This window comes from Oreochromis aureus, linkage group 4 (assembly GCF_013358895.1).
Source record: "Oreochromis aureus strain Israel breed Guangdong linkage group 4, ZZ_aureus, whole genome shotgun sequence".
Classification (NCBI taxonomy): domain Eukaryota; kingdom Metazoa; phylum Chordata; class Actinopteri; order Cichliformes; family Cichlidae; genus Oreochromis; species Oreochromis aureus.
In genome coordinates, this window is record NC_052945.1 from 16,895,381 (window position 1) to 16,918,882 (window position 23,502).

General features: G+C 41.9%; 2 protein-coding genes across 6 annotated transcripts in view; both read left to right on the forward strand.

The window, feature by feature from the left end:
- The window catches only part of sun1 (Sad1 and UNC84 domain containing 1), a 28,821-nt gene extending 23,222 nt beyond the window's left edge, over nt 1-5,599 (forward strand). For all 4 annotated transcript variants that reach the window (XM_039610998.1, XM_039610999.1, XM_039610997.1 and 1 more), the window contains 11 exons: nt 18-208; nt 309-584; nt 677-769; nt 1,137-1,228; nt 1,332-1,476; nt 1,589-1,903; nt 2,044-2,128; nt 3,149-3,264; nt 3,370-3,537; nt 3,631-3,723; nt 3,834-5,599. In XM_039610998.1, coding sequence (XP_039466932.1) covers nt 18-208; nt 309-584; nt 677-769; nt 1,137-1,228; nt 1,332-1,476; nt 1,589-1,903; nt 2,044-2,128; nt 3,149-3,264; nt 3,370-3,537; nt 3,631-3,723; nt 3,834-3,950 — 1,691 coding nt within the window. In that variant the 3' untranslated portion in view covers nt 3,951-5,599. The remainder of the gene's footprint in view (nt 1-17; nt 209-308; nt 585-676; nt 770-1,136; nt 1,229-1,331; nt 1,477-1,588; nt 1,904-2,043; nt 2,129-3,148; nt 3,265-3,369; nt 3,538-3,630; nt 3,724-3,833) is intronic.
- Nucleotides 5,600-7,151: 1,552 nt separating this feature from the next.
- iqck (IQ motif containing K) lies at nt 7,152-22,672 on the forward strand. Of its 2 annotated transcripts, none has more exons than XM_031730574.2 (10): nt 7,152-7,252; nt 7,326-7,408; nt 7,752-7,899; nt 8,003-8,100; nt 8,571-8,623; nt 8,764-8,841; nt 9,554-9,638; nt 16,317-16,428; nt 21,785-21,913; nt 22,007-22,672. In XM_031730574.2, exons 1-10 carry the CDS (start codon nt 7,201-7,203, stop codon nt 22,060-22,062), a joined length of 894 nt encoding a protein of 297 aa, XP_031586434.1. In that variant the 5' UTR covers nt 7,152-7,200; the 3' UTR covers nt 22,063-22,672. The 2 variants fall into 2 exon arrangements, with proteins under 2 accessions (XP_031586434.1, XP_039467388.1); XM_039611454.1 differs by lacking the exon at nt 22,007-22,672 and adding an exon at nt 14,624-14,732.
- The last annotated feature ends 830 nt before the right edge of the window (nt 22,673-23,502 follow it).

Below are 23,502 nucleotides of genomic sequence, written 5' to 3' on the forward strand. Positions count from 1 at the left end.
CTGTGATTTGTGTGCAGCCTTGTGGTTGTGGGGTCCATCCACTGCTGCCCTGTTTGCCTACCTACCAGCCATAAACCTAACAGAGTGGCGTCCTGCGTCTTCCTTCAACTTCTTGTCAAATTTGGTACCAGTTCCCGCTTCTGTACCTGGCCCTGCACCAGAGGCTCCAATGGAGCAGACCCCAGCCACCCCAGTTTCACATGCACCGGTAAGAGAGAATGAATATATATACACATGATTATAATCACTGATTGATTTTGTTTCTAATCCTTTTTACATGATGTTCATTTATTTATTTCCCCCCTCAGCCAGTCCTTCCCCCTGTGGCAGTCTCCAGTGTGGACATGGAGCGTCTTGAACGCGTCGAGCGCCAGCTAGCCCTGCTGTGGGAGCGAGTCCAGCAGGGAGACCAGAAGCAGGAGCAGCGCCATGACAACATTTTGGGTCTCTACAGCACCCTGAGGGAGCAGCTCCATACGCAGACTGACAGGGAGAGCCTAGGACTGTGGGTGGCCTCCATGCTGGATCAGAGAATCGGTGTGCTGCGAGGAGAGCTGGAGCAGGAGAACACACAGAGAGTGCAGGTAGGTGGATGACACAATGCCAAAAACGCAAGTTAGTGCTGAAAGCTCAAGAACAAAGTTACAAGAATTACATTTTTTTTTTTTTTTTGCAGGGTGCAGAGCTGCAAAAACAACACCAAGAGAATCAGGCAGCACGACTGGCTGATTTAGAGTTACTGCTCAAAGCTCTGTCTGCTAAGACTGAGGTATGTACTGCAGGTTTGCTGCTTTGCCCCTGAGAACCTATAAAAGAGCATTAAACACTAAGTGACAAACAGTTAAAATACTGATGATATTTGTATAGTGTTGGAAAAACGGGTTAGACAGCCAAGCTGGTATGAAGGCAGGCCTGGTGTTAAGTCTGCATAAAGGGAACAGTGGTGCAACGTGAAATATTTAAACTTGCACTTTCTCACTGTGAAAGCCAACAGGACAAAATCACATGTCCTCCTTGACAAAATAGTATCCAGTATGTATCTTGTCACTTGCAGTTTTTTAAAATATGGAAACCGAATCCTCCTGTTTTTATATTTTCTTCACTACTTCCATAACTGTTGTATATGTGTGCGGCAGGAGGTGCAGCAGAAGCAGCAGCAGTATGAACATGAGAAGAAGAAAAGAGAGAAAGAAGCTGTCACTTCAGCAGCAGACACAGCTCCTGTGAGGTACAAGAAAAAAAGACGAATAAGTAAACCTTACAGTCCACTTTTTTTCCCTTTATTTTGTTGTTTGTGCTGTTTACATTTTGAGTTTCTGTCTCCCGATCAGTGTGGGGGTGAAGCAGGAGGACCATGACGCTCTGCTAACAGAAGTACAGAGACTTGAGGTAGAGCTGAGTAAAATCAGACAGGACCTGCAGGGCGTTGCAGGATGCAAGGGCAGGTGTGAGCAGCTGGACACGCTGCAAGACACTGTAAGTCAAATATTGACTTTTGTTTGGCTTTGTAAGACAATAAAAGCTTAGCCTGCCTGTTCTGTGAATCCTCTTATATGAGTTTTTAAATTTTTTCCCGTCCCGCTCCCAGATATCAGCCCAGGTGTCCTCTCAGCTGCGTAGGGAGTTGCAGGCTCTGTTCTTTGGTGGTGGTGCTTCCGGAGAGGAGCAGGGCGAGGTGCCCGAGTCTCTGATCCACTGGCTGTCCCAGCGCTACGTGAGCACGCCTGACCTGCAGGCTTCTCTGGCCTCACTGGAGCTTAGCATCCTGAGAAACATATCCCAGCAGCTGGAGGTCAGCCGGACCCAGACAGTGGTTGAGGCTGAGTCCAGAGCCAAGAGCATTGTTCAGACAGTAACCGGAACTGTCCGGCACGCTTCTGCTGCCGAGGGACTGACAGAAGAGGTAATGTGTGCACACTTACCATCAGCATCATCAGTTGTGTTTACATAATCCTAGTTGAGCTCTTGAAGACTGTTACTTTGCAATGTTTTTTTGGTTTTTTTTTATGCTCATATGTCATTTTTATATCTGCTTCTTATTAGCAAGTGAAGCTGATTGTGCAGAATGCTCTGAAGCTCTACTCCCAGGATCGGACAGGCCAGGTGGACTATGCCCTGGAGTCTGGAGGTAAGAAGGAGGAAATCTTTCCATCCTTTACACAAGTCAGTAGCTAAGCTAAGTGCGGCTTATCAGGCTGGTTATTACATAAGTCACGTCTGTGCAGTAATATATCAACACAACTAATGTTTGGTACATGACTACTCTTATAAAAACTTTAGGTTGCAAGGTAAAGCCCTCTGTAAAATCTGAATGCTGCATAAATCACATTAAATTCAATTGGTACACGTCTCTTATGCAATAAGAGTGCAGGCATTAGCAAGCTCAAGGACACCAGGGTATTATTGTCAAAATCTCCATTGTGAAATGTGCCACTAAGCAGAGTGTTGACCTATATGGGCCGGTGACTTCAGCGCGCGCGCGTGTGTGTGTGTGTGTGTGTGTGTGTGTGTGTGTGTGTGCGCGTGTGTGCGCGTGTGTGTGTGCACTGAAAGATTGTTGCACTTTCATAAAAGAAAAATGCAGAATATTTAATTGTAATGCTCTAGTTGCATAGAAGTAATAGCGATCAGTAAAAGCAATCCTAGTCTTGTGTTGATGTTCTGTTTAAAAGCGGTATCGCCAAGACTGAGTCGCAGTCCTCAACTCAACTATAGTGCTCTTACACTGTGCAAAGATTTAAAGTTCACGTAACATCAGTGGTTGGAGAGTTCCCCCGGGCAACTAGTTTGCAGAGAGAATCAGTCCTGCTGGTGATTACCGCAATAAATTCATCCTGTTGTCTCACCATACAAGAAGAGCAGGTTTTCCTCACACATTGCCTCCTTAATGTGCATGACTGGCATCTCCTTTTTAGCCAACATTTGGGAAAAAAATCAGAAGGTTTTTATTTTATAAGTACAATTTTAATTGCAATAAGCTCCACGGTGTCTAAAAAACTGTTTGGAACTGACAGCAAGGTTTGGAAAGGTTTAGGTTTTTCACAGCACTGTGTATGGTGTATTTTAATATTAATGATTTTTTTGTGGACTTGAGAAAGAAAACTTCCGGTTTAGTATAATTTCTGATTCTGTGTGTGTGTGTGTTAAGGTGGCAGCATCCTCAGTACCCGCTGCTCCGAGACATATGAAACCAAGACGGCCCTCATGAGTCTGTTTGGCCTGCCACTCTGGTACTTCTCGCAGTCTCCACGTGTTGTCATTCAGGTGAGCCTCGCCATGAGCTGAATAAAGCTGTGCAGCACCAAATATAACCAGTTAATAGATAGAATCTGCTGATCTAAAAGCCTGTCTCTCTCACTCCTCCACTAGCCTGATGTGTATCCTGGAAACTGCTGGGCGTTTAAAGGCTCTCAGGGCTATCTGGTGATCCGCCTGTCCCTGAGGATCCTGCCCACATCCTTTGCTGTGGAGCACATCCCTAAGACCCTCTCCCCAACTGGAAACATCACCAGCGCCCCACGCAACTTCACCGTCTTTGTAAGAAACACACCAACGAAAACCATGCAATGAGACACCTTTTACTCTAAAGCAAACATCCCAGGTGATCACAGGCTGCTTGTTTGTGTTCAGGGTCTAGATGATGAGTACCAAGAAGAGGGAAAGCTGCTGGGAAACTACATATACCAGGATGATGGGGAATCACTGCAGATCTTCCCGGTTATGGTAACTTTAGAGGCACTTCTTAACATGATTAGAAATGTAAAAAATAATAATAATAATCACCTCAGTGTTTGTCAGCAGTTCCTGAAATCTTCCACTTTTTTTCCCCTCAGGAGGAGAATGACAAGACGTTCCAGATAATCGAAGTGAGGGTGTTGTCCAACTGGGGTCACCCCGAATACACCTGCCTGTACCGCTTCAGAGTCCACGGAGAACCTAGACCTCGCTGAACCAACCACCACCACCACCATACTCCCTTATATATGATGCACCACCCCATCTGTACATAGCTCTCACTGGCTTAAACCCTTAAAACTGAAGGGACTCTGCAGGAAGTTTGTGGATGTTTTTGTATGAAAAGCAAAGAAGATGTGGATTGTTTAAAGCAATGTGCTCGGGCTGAGTCATGAACGTAGTTTTTTGCGTTATTTGAAAGAATCACAGGAAAGTTTGGATGAAGACTGTTAAAGATTGAGAGAATTTGAACCACAGAAGAAGCTAAGTCCCACTGCTACCCTTTTCAAGGCCTCTTGCACTGAATCAGCCCCCACCCCTGAGGGCACCAAGGCTCGCGTGAGCCGACAAACCCACCAGTCCCCCCCTTGGCACCTTCTACAAGAAGGTGGACGCTTGACATAGGGAGGGGGGCGGGGTTACAGACTCATCTCCACCAATTCTTCACACACTGTATCTGTCTGATTTTTTTTTTTTTTCTTATCTCTGTTTAACTTTTCTTTTTTAATGTTTCACATCAGAGTCTACTATTTTCAGGATGAAGACCACTGCACCTTTGCCTGAGATGATATCCAGGCATGTCACTTCCTTTGTTGCTGTCTAGTCTCCACAGTGACTCCTACAGAACTGTTTTGCGCAGTCTGCAGGTCTGCACTCGACGCATTAGATCCACTACATTCTAATCTTGGCTTCATGCTTCCATATAGCCATAACTAAGACTTTTATTTTGGAACTGAACATGCTGCCTATGGATAAGCGCTGAATGTTTTCTGAAGCGGAGGCTCTGATGCAAGTTTCCTTTAACTACACAGCAACACTATAAAACCACTGACCTGAGCTCTATGTGACTAAAGTATTAGGAGGATCCTCACTATACGTCTCATTATGTAGAGACTCGAGTGTTAACTCGTAGACTCATAGTTTTTACACCATGAAATTACCAATGTTGAACTACTCCTGTCACTAACTTCGCTTTTTCTGTTCTGCTATCAAGAAGAGGTTCACTGTCTCCCTCTAGCTCAGTTAATCGTCCTCCTCACATGAGCTCCCACTATTCTGAAAACCCTGAAGGAATGTAATCTGTATATTTTATTGTTGATAGCTGATGCGCTGATCCTTTATAATATCTCCTTTTATCAGTGTTGCTTTATAAAAAACCCAACATCCTGTCATTATTATTGTACTACTATTATTTCTTCTGTTACTCGTGGTATTTTACTTCTTTCTTGATTTGATTTTTGAGGGTGTTCATTTTAGAGGATGCTCTGCAAGAACTTGTTAGACAAATGTTTGTGGCACGGGTCTTCACAATTTCTTTAAAATTAAGGGTTCTGTCATCAATTTTGGTTCAAAATATGGGAAAGTCTAAATTGTTATGTGTAAAAAGGAAAAAAAAAAAGACTTTTGTTCACAACCTTATTTATTAACAAGTCAATTAGTGGCTGCAAGGTAAGACTTCCTGCAATGTATATTTTGTTAAAAGCTGTTCAGTGCATTTTGGAACCATCTTAGTTCTTTTGTTTGTTTGTTTTTTAAAGATAAATGGCTATTTTTGTTCAGTCATGAGATGACTTAACTGCTTTGGAATATATTCCAATAAAGACTTTAATTTTGAAGAAATAAAAACATCATGGCTAAAAATTACTATGATGAGCTCTAACTTTTCCTCTTTTATATTCACAGCGGAAACGGTTAAGTAAATATGTTGTTGTTTGATCTTTTGCAGCAGCATCTACAAGCAAAAATCTGAGGATCAACAGGCCTGAGTAATTCTGAGTTAACCAAAAATAATATGCATGTGTTTTTTACCTTAATACTTTTGAGGCATATATAATCACGTACAAAAATCTTTATTACTCATCTCTTCATATTTTATGAGGAAATATGGAAATGGATGAAATGCAAAAATAGAACATGAGGCAAAAACAGAGTTTGTACAATTCTAATGAGCTTGAACATCAATATTTGGTATGACCACCTGAACTCTCTGAGCCAAGCTTTCTTGTAATTTTGTGTAATCAGTCTCCAGGAATAGTTCTCCAGGCTTCTTTAAGGACAAAGCTTTTCTTTGGACGTTGGCTGCCTTCTGTTATCTATCAACATGATCTCACACTGCTTCAATAATGTTGACCTCTGGGCTCTGAGGAGGCCAATCCATGACTGATGGTGTTTCATTGTGTGTGTGTGCCGGGGGGGGGGTTGTTTTTTTGTCCATCCAGGTACTGCATTGGCAGTGTGTTCTGGATCATTGTCATGCTGAAAAATGAAGCTGCTGCCAAGTTTTTTCCAGATGGTATTGCATTGTAGATCACAATCTGATTGTACTTTTCTGCGTTCATGATTCCATCAGTTTTGACAAGATCTTCAACATCACTGGCTGAAACTGACCCCAGACTGGGGCAGAGCCTCTGCTGTATTTTACAGATAGAAAGTTTTGGCCAGTTGCTCTTTGGGAGTCACCTTGCTGTTGCAAAAATGCTATATCTATTAAGCTGTGTTATCTTTGGCATTTTTTTTTTTAGATTCAACTGTAGGCACAACTCTGGTTCATCCCTGGAGTTAGGTTTGTGAATGAATCATAGGTCTGTGTTTAGTGAAAAAGCAGCCAGTGTCTAAAGAAAAGCTTTGAAAGACTTTCAGATAACCTGGAGAACTTTAACTCATGACCAATTTTAAAGTACAAGAAAGTCAAAATTTATGAAAATGAGTGGTGTCTCAAGACTTGCATAGTACTGTATTATTCAAAATCAGTCTTTTTTACACACTATCTTGCTTATTATTGTTAGGAAACAACAAAATAAATAACACGGCATACTCTTTAGTGACTGCCGTTATTCAGTGTCTTTGCTGACCTATTTCTCTCTGAGTCTCGCAGTGTTGTTAGGTAAATATACCTTTATAGGATTATTTCTCCTTAACTCCTAGCATTAATCTGTCTAAGAGTTATATGATCGATACAAGTGGGTAGTTATCTGCTGCCCTCTAGTGGTTAAATGGAAATTAGAAATCCTTTTCCTAATTTTGCCACAGCTGAAAGTTTAAAAGAAAGATATAAGGACCACAAAAGTAGCAGTAGCATTTTTAGGGCGAACCCCCCTCCCCGACTCGGTTTATTTGATACGAATTGCATCGTTTCAGTATATTTTCATGGATTCCTGAAGCGCTATTTCAGACTTGTTTACACCGGAAGTCACGTGAGCACACCTACCGGTGACTCCATGGCAACCGCTTGAGTTGACATAGATAATGGCAGAGATCATCTATACTAAGAAATCATTTTTGCAGAAAATGTGTGAAGGTAAGGCGTTACCTGTTTGACCCTCTGGTGAAACAGAAAAACAAAAGTTTACGTGCTCACTGTGTCTTTGTAGAGTTTGAGGCCGAACAGCGCAGCGGCCCCAGCCCTGCGTGGACAGAGGCCAGCTCTGTGAGCACCCAGCTCTCCCGGTACAGCGTAAGTACACACAGCCGAGGTGAGGTCAGCAAATACAAATCTATGGGATTTAATCTGGATCCTGTGTCAGCCTCGTTTGAGATAACTGGGCCAACTGGGTCTTCAAATGCATTCTCCGTCATGCACAAAACACTAACACATACATGTGATGTGTAAATTACAGCTGCTGCTCTGAGACAAAATGCAACCTAACTGTTGGGGGGGTTGCAAAATATTACTTGAAGTACAAAATAGCTCCTCCACTTTTATATGGCTTATAACAGAAAACTATAAAATACATTATTTTTTAAACTATTTTTGAAGCCTAAATTGTTCATGAAAGTTGAATGATTGGTTTGGTTAGGTACTTGTGGATGATGATCCTCTCAGAGACTTTGAGCCCGATGTTTGCTGTGCTCTCCCTGGGTACTCTGCATTAGAAGGACCTCATCCGTCACAGCAGAATCGCCCCCCAACCGCTGAAACTACACTTTTTCCCCAAGTCCCTGAAAGTAAGATGCATGGCTGCTCTCCCTGTAATGTGAAACTATAAGTATTAATACATGTTTGCCATCATTATAATTCTCTGTCTTTAAAATGTTGTGCTTGTGTCAGATCCTGTCACGCGTTTCTTGGAGAAGAAAGTGTTTCCAGTGTTGGTGCCTGGACTGGAGGCTTTGCTAAGAGAAGCCCAGAAAAATGGCTGCTTTAAGGTCTAAGTGTCTTTAATAAAAATCAATTGTAAACCTCAAATTGGACTCAGAAATTAATCAATGATAAAAATCAACCACTAAAATATTTTTTTTTCTGTTCAGGAAGTAAATAACCATAATTTGACATCTTAATCAAAATTTAATAATTAATTTTATTGTTATTTTCTGCTTTTCTTTTGGAAAATGGTAAGTTTGAAAGTTCACGGATAACAACAATAATATTTTAATATTTAACAGTAATTAGTTTAGCGCATCTGTGCCATAAACCTGACATTGGGTGGTAGTCTGATAAATTTAAATGCTGTACAGCAATAATTTACCAGTAGAGGGATCTAAAAAACAATTCAGTGCTGACAGACACCAACATGGGAGCTTTGTTGTTTTAACTCTTGTACATTTTGCTGCTGAAATAGTTGTGCTTTATAGTCAAGGGAGATGCTGAATGTAGGGCAGTCTCTTTTTTATTTCAGAGGAAAATAACAGCGTTTAACCCATGTGACTTTCTGACTGAGTGGCTCTACAAGTAAGAGTCCTCCTACACACAGCTCACTCTGCACTCTGTAGTACTACCCTCACCTCACCACATAGATTCTCTCTGATGTCACATTGAAAGTGCTGTGTATGTGAAACACTGCATGTTTCAAGTTTTTCATCCTTCCTCAGCCATAACCCTCACAGGAGTGGACAGGAACCAGTGAACTTTCATGACATCCCCTTTGTCAAGGACTGGCTTGGGAAGCAGTGAGTATCTCTTCAGTTTGCACACCATGGTTATTATAGCTAACTAAAACGAAACCAGAAACTAAAACTGGGTGTGAAAAAACATTTTAGTAAACGAGAATAAAATAAAAATGCTAGAAGTTGAAAAACTAACTAAAATAGAATAAAAATTTGAAGGGAATATTCTTAGTTTTAGTATTTGTTAGTTAGATGTTGAATGATGGAGGTGTTTATTAGTTATTATTAACCCACTTCTTGGTACTTCGATGGCCTATAATTGAAAATGTTAGTCTAGTATGAAGGTAAAATTTTCATAACACATACTGAAGTTATTGTACAAAAACATACAGTGTACAGTTTTTAATCCAGTGTCTGTAGCAGAGGTGTCAAACATGAGGCCCGAGGGCCAGAATCAGCCCGCCAAAGACTCTAATCTGGCCCAATGGGCAATTCTAGAAAATGTAAAGGTGAGCATAAATCTAGGACTTTTAATTCTATTTTCCAAAGTTTGGCAGCATGATAAAGAGCTCCCCCATGACCAATCTTACTACACCACGTTTTACTGGTTTGGCCCACTTTAAGGTCAACTGTAAGTGGCCCATGTAAAATGAGTTTGACATCCCTGGTTTATAGCACAAAGCAATTATAAGCTATGACCGCACACACACAGAAAAACTCCATGCGCAGTTCTCCTTTCTTGTCTCATCACCCTTTCTTTTCCAATCCCCTCCAGTCCCAGGCCTCCCACCCCTCTGTTTCTACGGCTTACTGAGTGCGAGGCTGCTCTGCTCATCCAGGCTTTTTGGAGGGGATACAAGGTATGCTGGACATGACTGGAAGCTGAATGCTGTTTACAGGCTTTCTGTCCCACCACAAAAGGACTAGGGGTTGCAGAATGGCAGGTCTGAAAATCACCAAAAAGTGTGATAAAATAAACAGGAAACCTAAACTTTAAGAAAGGACGGAAGTTTTATGGAATGAAGAGGAAATGTGTTGCATAGTCTTGGATGCATTTTACATTTCACTGACACACAACTTTAGCTTTGCCTGCTTGACCAACTTCACAAACTCATCAAAGAATTCACAGTGTAGACATAAGATAACATTTTGAAGAAGAAAGTGTCAATCATCCCACAAGAACACAGCGACCCTGTGTGTGTGCGTGTCTGTTAGGCTACAATAGGCGCCCGCTAAGCGTGCATCGGCCAACAGTCTCATTGTTCTCAGTGTTGTTGTATAATCCCATCCCCTTAAAGAGCCCCCTCTTCCACGGGGGCTGCAGTTTCATTCAGCAGCTTGATTATGTCATCAGTGATGCCAGGCTTTAATTCCCTCCTGTGTGGGTGTTGTGGTCTGAAGCACTCTGTGCTGTGATATAAATAGATATGCACAGACACTTCCAGAGGCAAACAGTAGCATCTCTCTCTCTCGCTCTTTCTCCCACACACACACACACACACACACACACACACACACACACACACACACACACACACACAGTTAAACACCAGCTCCTGTGGTGTAAGAATAAGCAAGGGTCATTTTTTGTTTGTTTCGACAGAACCTCTTCTTTTGTGCGTTTCTTATCCGATGTGCTTGTGGGAGGATTCAGCTTCAGTGTGGCTGCACAAACCACTGAGAGGAAAAGAGGCCAGCTGCACCGACGTGCACAATTGCATTACATTTGAATGATTTGAAAATGTGCTTGCACATGTGGGCCTGAAGATAAAAGTGTGGATGCGGGCATAAAAAAGATGGATGGAATGTGTGTCGTGGACTGCTGGGGCGCCAGCAGAGGGCAGCACTCCCTCTTATTTGACTTTTTTTTTTTTCCATGAACAACAAAATATAATTGATCTCTGCTCACATGTGGTGGCAGCAGTGAGCCAGCTGTCTGTCACTCCTCGCTGTATGTTTACCCTGAACTAAGAGGTTCAGCAGGGCCACTGATAGGACTGCAGCTGAGCACCCCAAGGGATCCAGGGAAAGAGAAAGAGAGAGAGAGAGTCGGTAGAGACAGAGAGAGGGAATGGGAGGATTATGAGGAAGGATGATGGTTGGTCTATGTTTGGAACACTTTCGCATGGATGGCAAAAGGGAGGAAAGAGGCGAGCTGATGTTGCAAAGTGGTGTCAGAGTAGGAAGATGCAGTTTTTCTAGGGGGTGGGAAAAGGGAGAGAGATGCAGCACAATCAGGGTCTGCAGCTGAGGGTTGGCCTCTTGGAAGATGCCGCTATCATGACTTATTTAGGCTACATGGAGCAGAGCTGAATTTTGTTTAATCCTGACAGGCGCTGTAGTGTGTTGCGACTGCTGTCACCTTGACTTGAGAAAAACGGCAGTTAACAGCGGAGTGGGCAGCAGAGGAGGGACGAGCACGTCAGCACAAACCAAGTGAACTGTAAAGCACCAGTGCCTTGTTAAACTTCTACTGGGATCATTAAACATAACTATTACAGAATTATTCTGACACCAGCGTGCAATCAAGATGTCGTAGTTCACAAATCTCATTTCTAAGTAAAGAATTCCAAAGAATGTTTCACTCAAATCTGCCTCTCTGTCTGATTTTAAGTGCTTGAGGATAGTTTATTAGAGTATAATAGGATTGTGGGATTTTCCTGTAATATATAGAGTCAGTATAAGATCAGTGCACTCTGTTCACTTCACCCCCATCTGCCTCCACACGCACCCCATTCCCCCCCTCACACTTACACCCTCGGCTGTTATATAACCAGCTTGACGCAGCGCTGACTGCAGAGGGTGTGTGTGTGTGTGTGTGTGTGTGTGTGTGTGTGAGTGTTCTGGTAAGAAAGACAGACAGACTGAAGACACGAAGGGGCATGAGAGTATTTTTGTAGAGTGGAATTTTATCCCTCCATTATTAATCTCTTTCATCAAAACGCTGAGGGCTGAAGCAGAGCAGTGCTGGAGTGCACACAGACACACACATACAAACACACATAGACACAGATGCAAACTCATGACCCAGACAGTGCGTTTGTCTTTTGTTTCACTCGCGTATAACTGTTAAGAGCTCCTAGGTCTAAACATATTATATAAGCTTCTTTACACCGTGTACCTTAACCCAACTATAATCCATTCATCCATGCCTGCTACTCTAATGCACACTGATGTGCAAGCATGGACACACACACACACACACACATAAACACACACACACAGTCTCCTCTGATCACTAAGACTTCTCAGGATTATTCAAGTCAGCTGAGCTAGGGTAGTGTGGTTGTTGTGTAATAAATTCCCATTGCAATTAGACTGTCAATATTAGAGGGTTGTGGTCTGGTAGCTTTGCCCTTTATCATCATCATTGCCATTTCCACTGGCTCCAGTTGCAGATTTATTTATGTGGCTGGCCTTATCTCAGCTGCAGTGCACCTTTTATCTGCTGTATAAAAAAAAAAAATCAAACTTAATTCCAAAAACTTAAAGCAAGTACCATCAGTTGATTTCCACTGGAGAGTTTTGTATAAGAAAAGTCTGATACGACCACAGACAGTATAAAACAAGGATGTAGCCGCTGTGACATCACCCGTCCTATTTTGAAACTTTGAAGTGTTTTCACTGTTATCAATTTTTTGTTTCGAAACCAGATGTGACAACCGTTGGCCAGAGCTGACCGTGAAATTTGGCATTCAGTGGCTGACTAATTGTCAGTCCTATCCTGTTACCCAATGAGCACATCCTGGATAAATCTGCTTTCATGACACTTAGAATGGCTAAAATTTAAAAAGTAAACTTAATGTTTTCTAGTCAAGGTTGATGTAAGGCAGTTAGTTAGCTAGCTGCAACCAGCCAGAATACTGCTAGCTTTGGTAGCTTTGTAAAGTCCAAGACAGTGTTGGTGTCATTATGCAGTGTATACACTGTACCACATAAATGACATACAGTAGGCTGTGCAACCAAACCGTGAAAAACAGTGAAAACACTGTTTAAGCCGATGCTAGCTCGTACGCAGAGTGTGAATGCATGCAGCACGGGTGGTTTTATTAACAACGGATTATGTTATCTTAAAAAAATTTTTTAAATGCTCATACATCTTTTTTTCTCACTGATACTCCCTTCTTTACATTCCTCGTGCATTAATTTTTGTGTGCTCCCAGAATTTGTCATTTTTCCTACTTCTCTGTCACCTCTATCCCCAGCCGGCAGCTGGTCGCGGTCGATGGCTGCGACTTCCTGAGCCTGGTTCTGCCTGAGGTCTCTGCTTGTGAAAATGGAGTGTTTTCTCTCTCTTTCTCTCTTGGGTCTTGGCATTGCTATACAAAGTGCTTTGAGGTTACTGTTGTTGTAAATTGGCACTACATAAGTAAAATTAATTGAATAGAATAGCAAAAATCTTTGGTTTGCTTCTTTCATAGACCTTTCCTTCCTTCTTGTACTGCAGGTCCAGATATTATTAAGAAATGGGGCACTGCAAGTGCTGAGTTGTATTCCTCCTGACATAAACGAATAGAGCTGGTTGAAAGAAACATACACATATATGTACACACACACACACACACACACACACACACACACACACACACTTGCCCCTCCCCAGAGTACTGCATAGTCAACAGTAGAAGTAGGTCTATGATTCCAGTTCAATGGTCCAAGGGCAGCGATAGATGAATGGTTTTAAATGTGGTTCCCTGTTAAGTCATTTTGATGTGCCACGTGCAGTGACACTCATGCAGAAAATATGTCTCAGGCTTGGTCCTTGCTTACCCTCCTGTAAATGGGCTGATATCTCAATATGAGGACCATATTTTCACTTGTGCATTTATCTGTGCCTACATTTGTCTTAGGTCTTATTTAAATATAAGTATTTTTTACCTTTAGGACAGTAGGGTGGCAGTGCAACTGCTTATTGTGACTCAGTCTACAGGGGCATGAACACAGGCTACAGGTCACTGGGCTGGTTAAGCCTTGAAGGGAGCTGTGGTGAACACAAAGATGATGGATGGGTGGAGTGTGAAGGGCAGATAAAGCAGACTGTGGCTGTGTCTTTAGGCACTTGGTCGTGCAGCCACTTCCTCCAAACAGAAGCCATTGTGTTGCTGCTGTTTGGTGTGAGACCGGGTGAGGAGCTCAGTCTCACAGTCAGCTTTACACTGAAAAGGAATGCAGCTTGAAAGGCTGAGTTGTGAGACTGCGACGTGTGCGTGCACACCATAATGTTGTATGCAATTGTGGATAATGTGGTGTGTGATAACAGTGGCCCTTGCAGTGTCTCAGTAATTTTTCTAATCACTCTAATCCCAGCCTTCATGCAAACATACAGCATGAGAGGACTGAGTCACATGCACACAAAACCAGACTCTGCCACGTGAGCAGTGCATCAGCACGTATGATTATATCAAGAAGATAATGCGTTAGCAAAGTTTCACTAAGAATTCAAATGAGTATAAATAACTGTGAAAAACAATGAAGTTGAGATGCATATATTTTAACATGCAGTACAAGTAAAGTGTCAAAATTCTTAACAAGGCTTCGTGCCCAGGGTCAAAATAACTTAGCCCTGCAAATCAGCTGTGCTGATGCACACAGACAGGCTTCAGAAAACTCAGGCACACACACACACACACACACACACAGACACAGACACACACACACACACACACACACACACACACACACACACACACACACACACACACACACACACACACACAACTCAGCCCTTTGTCTCCTGCTGTCATACACAAGCTGTCAGCATCCTGCAGAAAGCTTGTGTATTCATAAAGTCAGCTTTCCAAGAACTGACTTTGATTTTTGCTCCATTTCCATCATTTCGGAGAAGCTGACAGCATCAGAAGCTGAAAGGGAGAATACAAGATTTATGGAGGACATCAGTGAAGAGTGTCAGAGAAGAAATGGCACACAGACACAAATAAAGCACACAAGCGATGGTGAGCAAACACAACAGACTTAACCCACCCCCCTCCCACTCTCCTCCCTCAATACCCCTCTGACCCTCACCCCTCATTTCCATTTCTATGGTTTGCTCCCATCAGCAGAGAGGCTGCTGCAGCACTGTGACACCCTGTGAATGAACTATTGGAGCGCTCTAGTCTTACCCATTCCTAAACCTATCACCAGGCTTATATAACAGACCCACTTTTGTACAATAGCAACACTTTTGTTGCCACATAACCAGGCACTTAGGAGAAAGTTGGGGTTGAATGGAGCAGGGTGAAAGGAGACTGGTGAGAAGAGAGGTGGGAGAGAATTCAGAGTAAAGAGAGGTGGATGGAGAGGGAAGAAATACTGATGTGTTGGGGAATCAAGGGAGAGTAATGTGTTAGTATGAAAGACAGTGTCTGAGGAGAGATCTACCACCCAGGGAAGAAAGAAGCCTGTCAGAGATAGTTGAGTACAAAGAGCATAGAGGAAAGAAAAAGGAGGACTAGTTAGTGGGAGAAGAATAGAAGAAAGGGGGAGGAATAAATGGGAACAGGAGGTGAAGCCCTTTACAGATATTTTATTCACATTTGCAACATCAAACTTGCTCGGTAATCTTTCAGGAAGTCCTGCAGCCCACCCACACACCCACACACACACACACAAAACCAAACACAACAGCTGCAGTAGTTTCATCCAAGAACAGAAGCATAATTCATACAGCCTGGATTAGGCTAAATCAGGGTTCCTGTGAATCCTTAGATGCTCTTAAATGCACTGAATTCATTAATCTCATAGTAAGGCCTAATGTTTTAAAATGCATTAAAATGAATTAATTTAATTTAAAATAGGAAATAGGATTTTATCACTTGCTTGGCTTATTGTTTTCACTTATTTTTGCAGCATGGTGTAGGCAAGATGTGTGAGTTGCAGTATGTGTTTCAACCACAGTGCAATCAGTATTACTGGACCGCATATTTGCATGGAGATGTGACCAAATGGCTTACATAAGCAGTTCTTGGCACAATTCATGGAGCCATGAATTGTGCTCTGTACCAGAAAATCCTGAAGTAGAATGTCCAGAGAGTGGCCTATTCAATGTCCAGAGTTGAATCTGATTGAGATGCTTTGGCATGACCTTAAACAGGCCGTTCATGCTCGAAAACCCTCCAATTTGGCTGAATTAAAACAATTCTGTAAAGAAAAGTGGGCCAAAATTCCTCCACAGTGAAAAAGACTCTTTGCCAGTTATCGCAAAAGTGTGACTGTAGTTCTTGCTGCCAAGTGTGGCACAACTAGTTTAGGGAGCGACTTTTTCACAAAAGTTCAGGTAGGTTTGGATATTTTTTTTCCAATAATAAATAAAATAATCATTTAAATAGTACATTTATTTACTTAACCCTCCCTGGAAGTGTTCTTAATGTTAGTAACTAAAGCATATACTGTAACAGACTTTATAAATAACCTTATTTAAACAGTCCTAACAGCTTACTAACACTGATTAGCTTGTGGCTCAATTAAGTTATTGATGATGTTTGCTCATGTGAATTTCTGCATGTGCTCCCTTTGCACGTGTCCTGTGATTGTTATAGATCAGGGCACAGCCAGATGTTCAGGAGATGCGCCAGTGGCAGAAAAAACTGAGAGAGACCCGTGACATTGCCAAAACTGTCAAGCAGTTCTGGGCGAAACAAGAGAGACGAGGTGAGCTCACATACACTTACACACACACTCACATGATATCACTGAATGCCAGCCCTCAGGCTTGCTAGTAGCATTATATCTACTACTATCAAATTCTCTTCAGTGCCTGACAAAAGCTGCTGATATTCATATAAAGATACTAGACTGCATAGAAATCAGTCCATACAATATTCAGGTTTACAAAAATAAATACACATACAGTGCGGTGTGTCAGCCTGTGCACAAATAGAGTTTCACACATATAAACGGCTGCAGAGATATTCACGCCAACGGGGCTTTGATGTTTAAAGCTGAAAGATGAGGATTTTGGGAGCGGTGACACACAGAGAGAATGAGGGCAGTGACGGAGAAAGAGAAGCAGACATGGGGAGAAAATAAGTAAGTGAGAGAGAAGATTGCAAATGAAAAAGAGAAAGAAAATGTCTTGAAGGCTCAGGCTGCGCTTGTGTGACAGCGACGGGAGAGGATGGGGGGGGATTCATGTGTGGAACTAGTGGAGTAACAGAGTGTAGAGGGGAAGGGGATGAAGTCTAAGACGAGGGTAAAGTGATGTGTACGTCTTTGCCTGTAGCGAGTGTGTCTGTGTGCGCTGTGCACATATGAAAGACAGGGAAGAGCAGCTGAGAATGCAGACCCATGTCCACTGTGACTGACAAGCATTAGAGTTAAAGGATGATGACTACACGTTGTCTTTGGAAGCTTGCATAAGAACAGAGTGGTACACTGTGCAAGCACCTTCTTAAATCCAAGTAGGCTTGCGGGGAAAAAAACAAGACTGTTGCAAAGTTCAGCTAAAGAGATTTTATTTATTTTTAATAAAGAACAGAAAAAAACAGACAAACAGGATTTTATGTGGGAGCTTCATATGAAGCAGAAGATTTTTGGAGAACCTCCAACTTTTTTTTTCTAACATCACCATACCCTTGATACCTTTGACTAATGTAATGAAATTCCTATCATCTTTGTGCTTTTTAAACAACTCCTTTATCAGTAATTTTAAATAGATGATATGGTCGAGTGTTTATTCCAAATTTTGACGCTGTATTTTTTTGACAGGACATAGACTGAAATGTTAGGATGGTTGCAGAGTAACCTACTAACGTTCCTATGAGGTATAACATGTACGATTTAAAAAAAAAAATCTTAGCTCATTTTGAATTTCATGACAGCAACACGTCTTAAAAAATTGGCGATGTTGGGCAAAAAGACTGGAAAAGTAAGCAGTGCTAAACAGAAACAGCTGGAGGAACATTTTGCAACTAATTAGGTTAATTGGCAGCAGGTCAGTAACAGGGTCTAAAAAGAACATATTAGAGAGACAGAGGTTCTCAGAAGTAAAGATGGGCAGAGGTTCACCAGTCTGCAGAAAACTGCTTCTACAAATTGTGGACCAATTTTAGAATAATGTTCCTAAATGTAAAATTGTAAAGACTTTGAATATTTGTGATATATAGTACATATAATCATGACAAGATTCAGAGAATCTAGAGAAATCTCTGTGTACAAGGGACAAGGCTGAAAACCAGCAGTGGATGCCTGTGATCTTCAGGTCACTCAGGCATTAAAAACAGGCACGATTCTGTGATGGCAATGAAAGAAATGTTAAAGCTCCATCATCGAAAAAAAAGGCCATATATGAACACGACCCAGCAATGCTGCTGTCTTCTTTGGACCAAAGCTCATTTAAAATGAACTGAGAAAAAATGGAAAACTGCTCTGTGGTCAGACAAACTGAAATTGGACATTTATTTTGGAACATGGACAGCGCATCCCGTGAACTAAAGATGAGACGCACCACCCAGCTTAAGACCAGTGCGAAGTTCAAACACCTGCATCTCTGATGGCATGGGGGTCCATTAGTATGTATGGAATTGGCAGTTGGCACATTTGGAAAGGCACCATCAATGCTAAAAGGTATATACAGGCTTTGAGCAACGCATTCTCCCATTGCATATTTCAGCAAAACAATGCCAAACCACATACTGCCTCTATTACAGCACTGTGTCTTTGCAGCAGAAGAAACACGGCCTGCCTGCAGTGCAGACCCAGACCAACTGGGGGCAGACCACTAAATGCACTAGTCACCATCATCCATGTGTAGCTTTTGCTGTCCTCGCTTCATCTTCTTCAGCATGTGAGCATAGCTAAAGACACCTGTAGGTGCATCCTGCCCCTGCTGATTCCAGAAGTTACTAAAAATGCAAATCAAGTCACATTTTTTTGAATATAGGCATCAAACGGTAGAGCAGCAATGGTGGCACAATGATCAGCATTCTAGCCTCACAGCATAAAGGTTCTTGGTTTGAATCTACAATCTGGCTGGGGTGTTGCATGCAGAGTTGCATGTTCTGCCTGTGTCTTTGTGGGTTATCTCTGGGTACTCTAGCTTCTTCCCACACTCAAAGACATACACACTTAGTGCAGTTAGGTTAATTGGTGCTTCCAGATTGAATGTGTGCAAATGGTTGTCTTTGTGCAGCTAGCGGGGGTAGATGCTTGGTCTTTTTTAGGGACATTGTATTTATTTTTCCACGCGCCTATTGGAACGCTGTATCGTCATGGTGCATCACAACGAGTTAGCAAGTGGACAGAAAAATCAAAACACGTGGCAAAGAACAAAAGATGACTAAATGAAGCTTCTCTCTACTTTGCATTGTTGCAGCTGTCTACTTTTCCAGCGGGTCCACGTAAATGATTTCAAAAATGTCGATAATAAGGATACAGAAGGTGCAACTCCTACATGCACAATAGGACTAATGACACAGAGGGAAAGAAATCCGATAACACCATGCTTACAACAGACAGCTCAACAGTAATATTGTCGCATTGTCTCCCCCTTAGGGAACTGATATATTCAACGAGGCAACACTCATCTTCTACCCACAAATAAATAGGGATGGATGTGTGTCAACATCACACTGTTTGGAGCAATACTGGGAATTGTCTTCTTGAATGAATCCATAAATAATTACAATCTCTACATTTTACCCTGTTTGGTGCTCTAATCTGTGTAATTGCCTGATAATTTACTGACTGCACTTTGTGGTGAACTTTTTCTAGATGGGAGGATAAAAATAGCCGCCAGACGACAGCTTTGTAAAATAATTATATATGATAATAATGATAATAATATATGAAAATAGCTTTAAAAAAAGAAACCCTCAAGAAGCAATTACATCTATATTTAATCTATTCTGCTCTTCGCATTTAACCCAGATACAGGAGCGTTCATACACTGAGGCATGCTTCAGCCCATCTGACGGGGGTGTGGCGGTGTGTCATGATAAACACACCCACACTCCAATAACGCTAGTCATGGTAGTGTTTCAGTTTTTGTCGCTCAGAAACAAAGAACGGCGGCATCATGAGCACAGGTTGTTTCCACAGACGCATTCCACACAACAAAGGCGCTCTCTGCGGCCGACAAACATTCTTCCACAGGCGTGTGACGGCCATGCCACACTGCCACTGCTAACCGCCGCCGCTGCTGCTACTGCTGACCTGACATTCTAGCTGGGGGCCTGGGGATGGGTGTGCATGCATAAGAGAGTTCATGAGCGTCTGTCCAGACTGTCGCCCTGCATGGAAACCATTTTCCAACCTCTTCAACTGAGTCTACAATGGATGAAAATAGGAGAGAACCAGAAAGACAGAAAGAGACAGAAGTTGCAGTTTGTTTGCCGGCTTCTTCTGTTTTTGTTTTTTGGATTTTATAAAAGTCGCCTTCCTGCACTGTGACACATAAATGACCCATGTTTGGTGCACTGGCAGAGTTACAAAGAGAGGGAGAAATTATTTAGGGAAGCTCCCCTCCCGACTGTATGCTCATTCTGTAAGTCCCACAACAGCTGCGCATTTGACCTGAGAAAGCTGGCGTACAATACCTCCTCTGCCGCTTCATAGTCTGAAATCAGAATTAGTCAGAGATGGAGAGAAAAACAATGAGGCAAAGAGCAAAGAGCAGGCACACACTGATATGTCAAAAGGTCACATCGCACTAGACAGGTGCAGCTCTCAGCAGTTCATGAATCACCTCGACTGTCCTTGACTGGTGCTTGTTTACCGTCAGTTTAAGCCCTGTTAAAACAGCTTGTGACATCACATGGTTAGTGACATTGTTTTGAATAGATCAACATGAAATGAAGTAGCAACAGAAATCTGTTAATTGCTTTGGCATTCTCCCTTGTTTTGTTTTGTTTTTTTAGATTTTCTTAACCTGCCACGCCAAACTACAGCTTTTTAAAAGCTAAGTCATGGGTTCTGAATCAAGGAAATGATTCTCAGATGATAAAACAAAAACAAAAAAATACTGAAGGGCTCAATCACTGCATATTTGGATTCTCCATATATATGGATGCACTTTGAAATCTTAAAGAAAATGTTATTTTTTTAAGAAAAAAAATAACAAAAAACAAAATTAAAAAAGCACAATTCCATCACACTTTTTCAATAATTAGCTTGTAAATAAAGCAGAGAAAACCCCAACAATCATATGACCCTCTATGTGCAAGCTCTTTGGTGACAGTGGGAAGGAAAAACTCCCTTTTAACAGGAAGAAACCTCCAGCAGAACCAGGCTCAGGGAGGGGCGGCCATCTGCTGCGACCGGTTGTAGTGAGGGGCATTCAAAACCGTAACTTGCAATCCATGACAGCACTTTATAATAATGTCATACTATTAGGCATTATTAAGGTATTAGCAAGTGCTTAATTCATCATTTATATATCATTAGTCCTCCTTAGTTTGACATTTATAAATACAGATATGTTTATCCATCTGTTACTGTTACACTGTGTACAGCTATCACTGCTAGTAATGATCATAATTGTAGTCATAATGATATATTTATATTTATAAATGGCATACTGAAGAGTAGTAATGCTATATAAATGATAAATTAAGCAACTACACATACCTTACTAATACGTAAATAATGCTTAGTAGCATTATTTGTTATAAAGTGATACCGGCTTTTGTTTTTCATAGATCTACTTTAACAGTGTCAAAGCTGTTGCTCTTTACTGACTGATAACAACAACAGCAGCAGAGGCAACCAGAGTAGCGTTGTAGCTGTGAAAGTGAGAAAGTGTCAGCACTTGTCTCAGTCGTGTTCTGTTCATAATTTTTCAACTTATTCTACTGAAAAAACTGCACTTGAAAAGAACTCGCTTGATATCATTAAAACTTTTATGCAAGGAACAGATAATTCTGCTAAAGTCTTTAAAGGCTAACACACTCAAGATTTTTTGACCTGTTATTTAAATGAGCTAATCTGTCAAATTCCTAAAAGACTTTAAGGATCTTTTTTAAACACTTTGCCTGGAAAACATATCCGAACATCTCTTGTTTGTCTCCAGTGGGTTCGGCTATGACAGATCTTCCAGAAAGCCCCCAGCCTGGAAACAATGTGTCCATCCAGGTGGTTTCCCCCACTCCCCAGAGCACCGCGGTCCAAACACCCACCACCCGTATGAGCCCACAGCCTGGTGAGTGGCTCACACCCAGCCTGCACGTCAGGGAAGAAGTAGCCTTTACATCTCTGACTAATTTCCTGTCTGTGTCCAACAAACTGATCGCAGGGTCTCCATCGCTACTAGGAACACACAACCTGAGCTACCCTGGTGGGACTTGGTAACTGGAAACATTAGCTTTGTATAAAAGCTTTTTTTCTGCTGTTTAAAGACTATTAAACTCTGTTAGGCTGATGTCAAATTGACCTAAAGTGATCAGTCAAACAAGCCCTGTTTAAAAAAGAAAAGAATAAAAAAGATGCCTATAACCAATTTGATATGGCCAGGCCAGGATTTATGGTCTGAGATCCATGTCTAATTAGTTTATTGCTTTCATTGCCTTTTTGATGGATCACTTCCCTTCACGAGTCTCACCCAGCCAATGAACACCATATAGCACAGTTCACATATTATACTGTCAGGAGTGAAACCTCTTGTAACGGGCGTCATAATTTCTCTCTCCGCACCTCTGGATGACAGCTCAGTGGAAGATAACCACATTTCCTTGATCTGTCTTTTCCTCTTTCCTTAGCAATAGACATCACTCCACAAAAGAGGTCATAGCATTTCCATTCAAGCCAGAAATTGAGGCCAGAGTCAAAGGTGGCTGGGCACACGGTGCACCGCTTTATATCCTGTTTATCAGGAAAGGAAATGACACTGTTAGAGAAACTGAGAATAAAAGAGAATTGGAAAAACATCACTTAGATCACTGGTTTGTATTTGGCAACTATCTGACAAAAAAACAAGAATCTCTAATATTATACTTAGATTTTTATTACATTAAAGGGTTAAAGTAAGTTTGCCCTGTATAACAATACATATGGGAATATGTGTACATATATATGTATAGGTATATAATAACACAGCTGAGGAGATTAAAAAAGTCACTTAACATTTCTGCCACAGAAACGTGGGATGGCTTGGCTACTCATTACACACACGACACGCGATAACGCTATAAAAAGATGTATGAGGTGTATTTAACCTTTGTTTATTCGTACTTAATAGGAGTATTTTCCTACTGGTCTTTTGCCTGATCTGTTGAATAGGCGCACATTTTGCATCATCCCCGCTGAGTCTGCCACCTTCAGCTGTTTGTTTTTCTAGCTGTTGGCATTCAGAAATCATGAAATTTGATTTGCAAAAATTAAAAGACTGCTGCTCAAGTGACTCTGCAGTTCTTCTTTGTGTAACACTGTCCAGGTTATGGCTGTTTTCTCTTGACTGTGGGTGTCAATTAAAGTGAAAGAATAAAGTGCAGTCCTGGCATTTTTCCATCTCGCCACAAACCCAGCGTACCTGAGAGGGTACTGATGGTTGATCTTCTGTTTCATGATGAACTGCTTCTTGACCAAGTGAAGCATACCACCTCAGAGTGAGGTGTGGGGAGGGTCATGTATCTCCCTTTGCAGGTATGTGGATGCCTGGAAGACAGCTGCCACTGCGTGAGGAGATAAAACGGCCCATTTAATTCTGGGGACATCTGATAGAGGAGCCAGCTCCACGAAGTCTGGCAGAACTGTGCCCGACTGAAACTTGATCACACAACGGCAGAAGGTAGT

Bases quoted from the DNA above. Each gene is read 5' to 3' on its own strand.
- iqck (XM_031730574.2), top strand. From the start codon at position 7,201: ATGGCAGAGATCATCTATACTAAGAAATCATTTTTGCAGAAAATGTGT. The intron at 8,101-8,570 runs GTCTAAGTGTCT...TTTTTATTTCAG, and splicing joins AGAAAAATGGCTGCTTTAAG to AGGAAAATAACAGCGTTTAA. The intron at 9,639-16,316 runs GTATGCTGGACA...TGATTGTTATAG, and splicing joins CTTTTTGGAGGGGATACAAG to ATCAGGGCACAGCCAGATGT.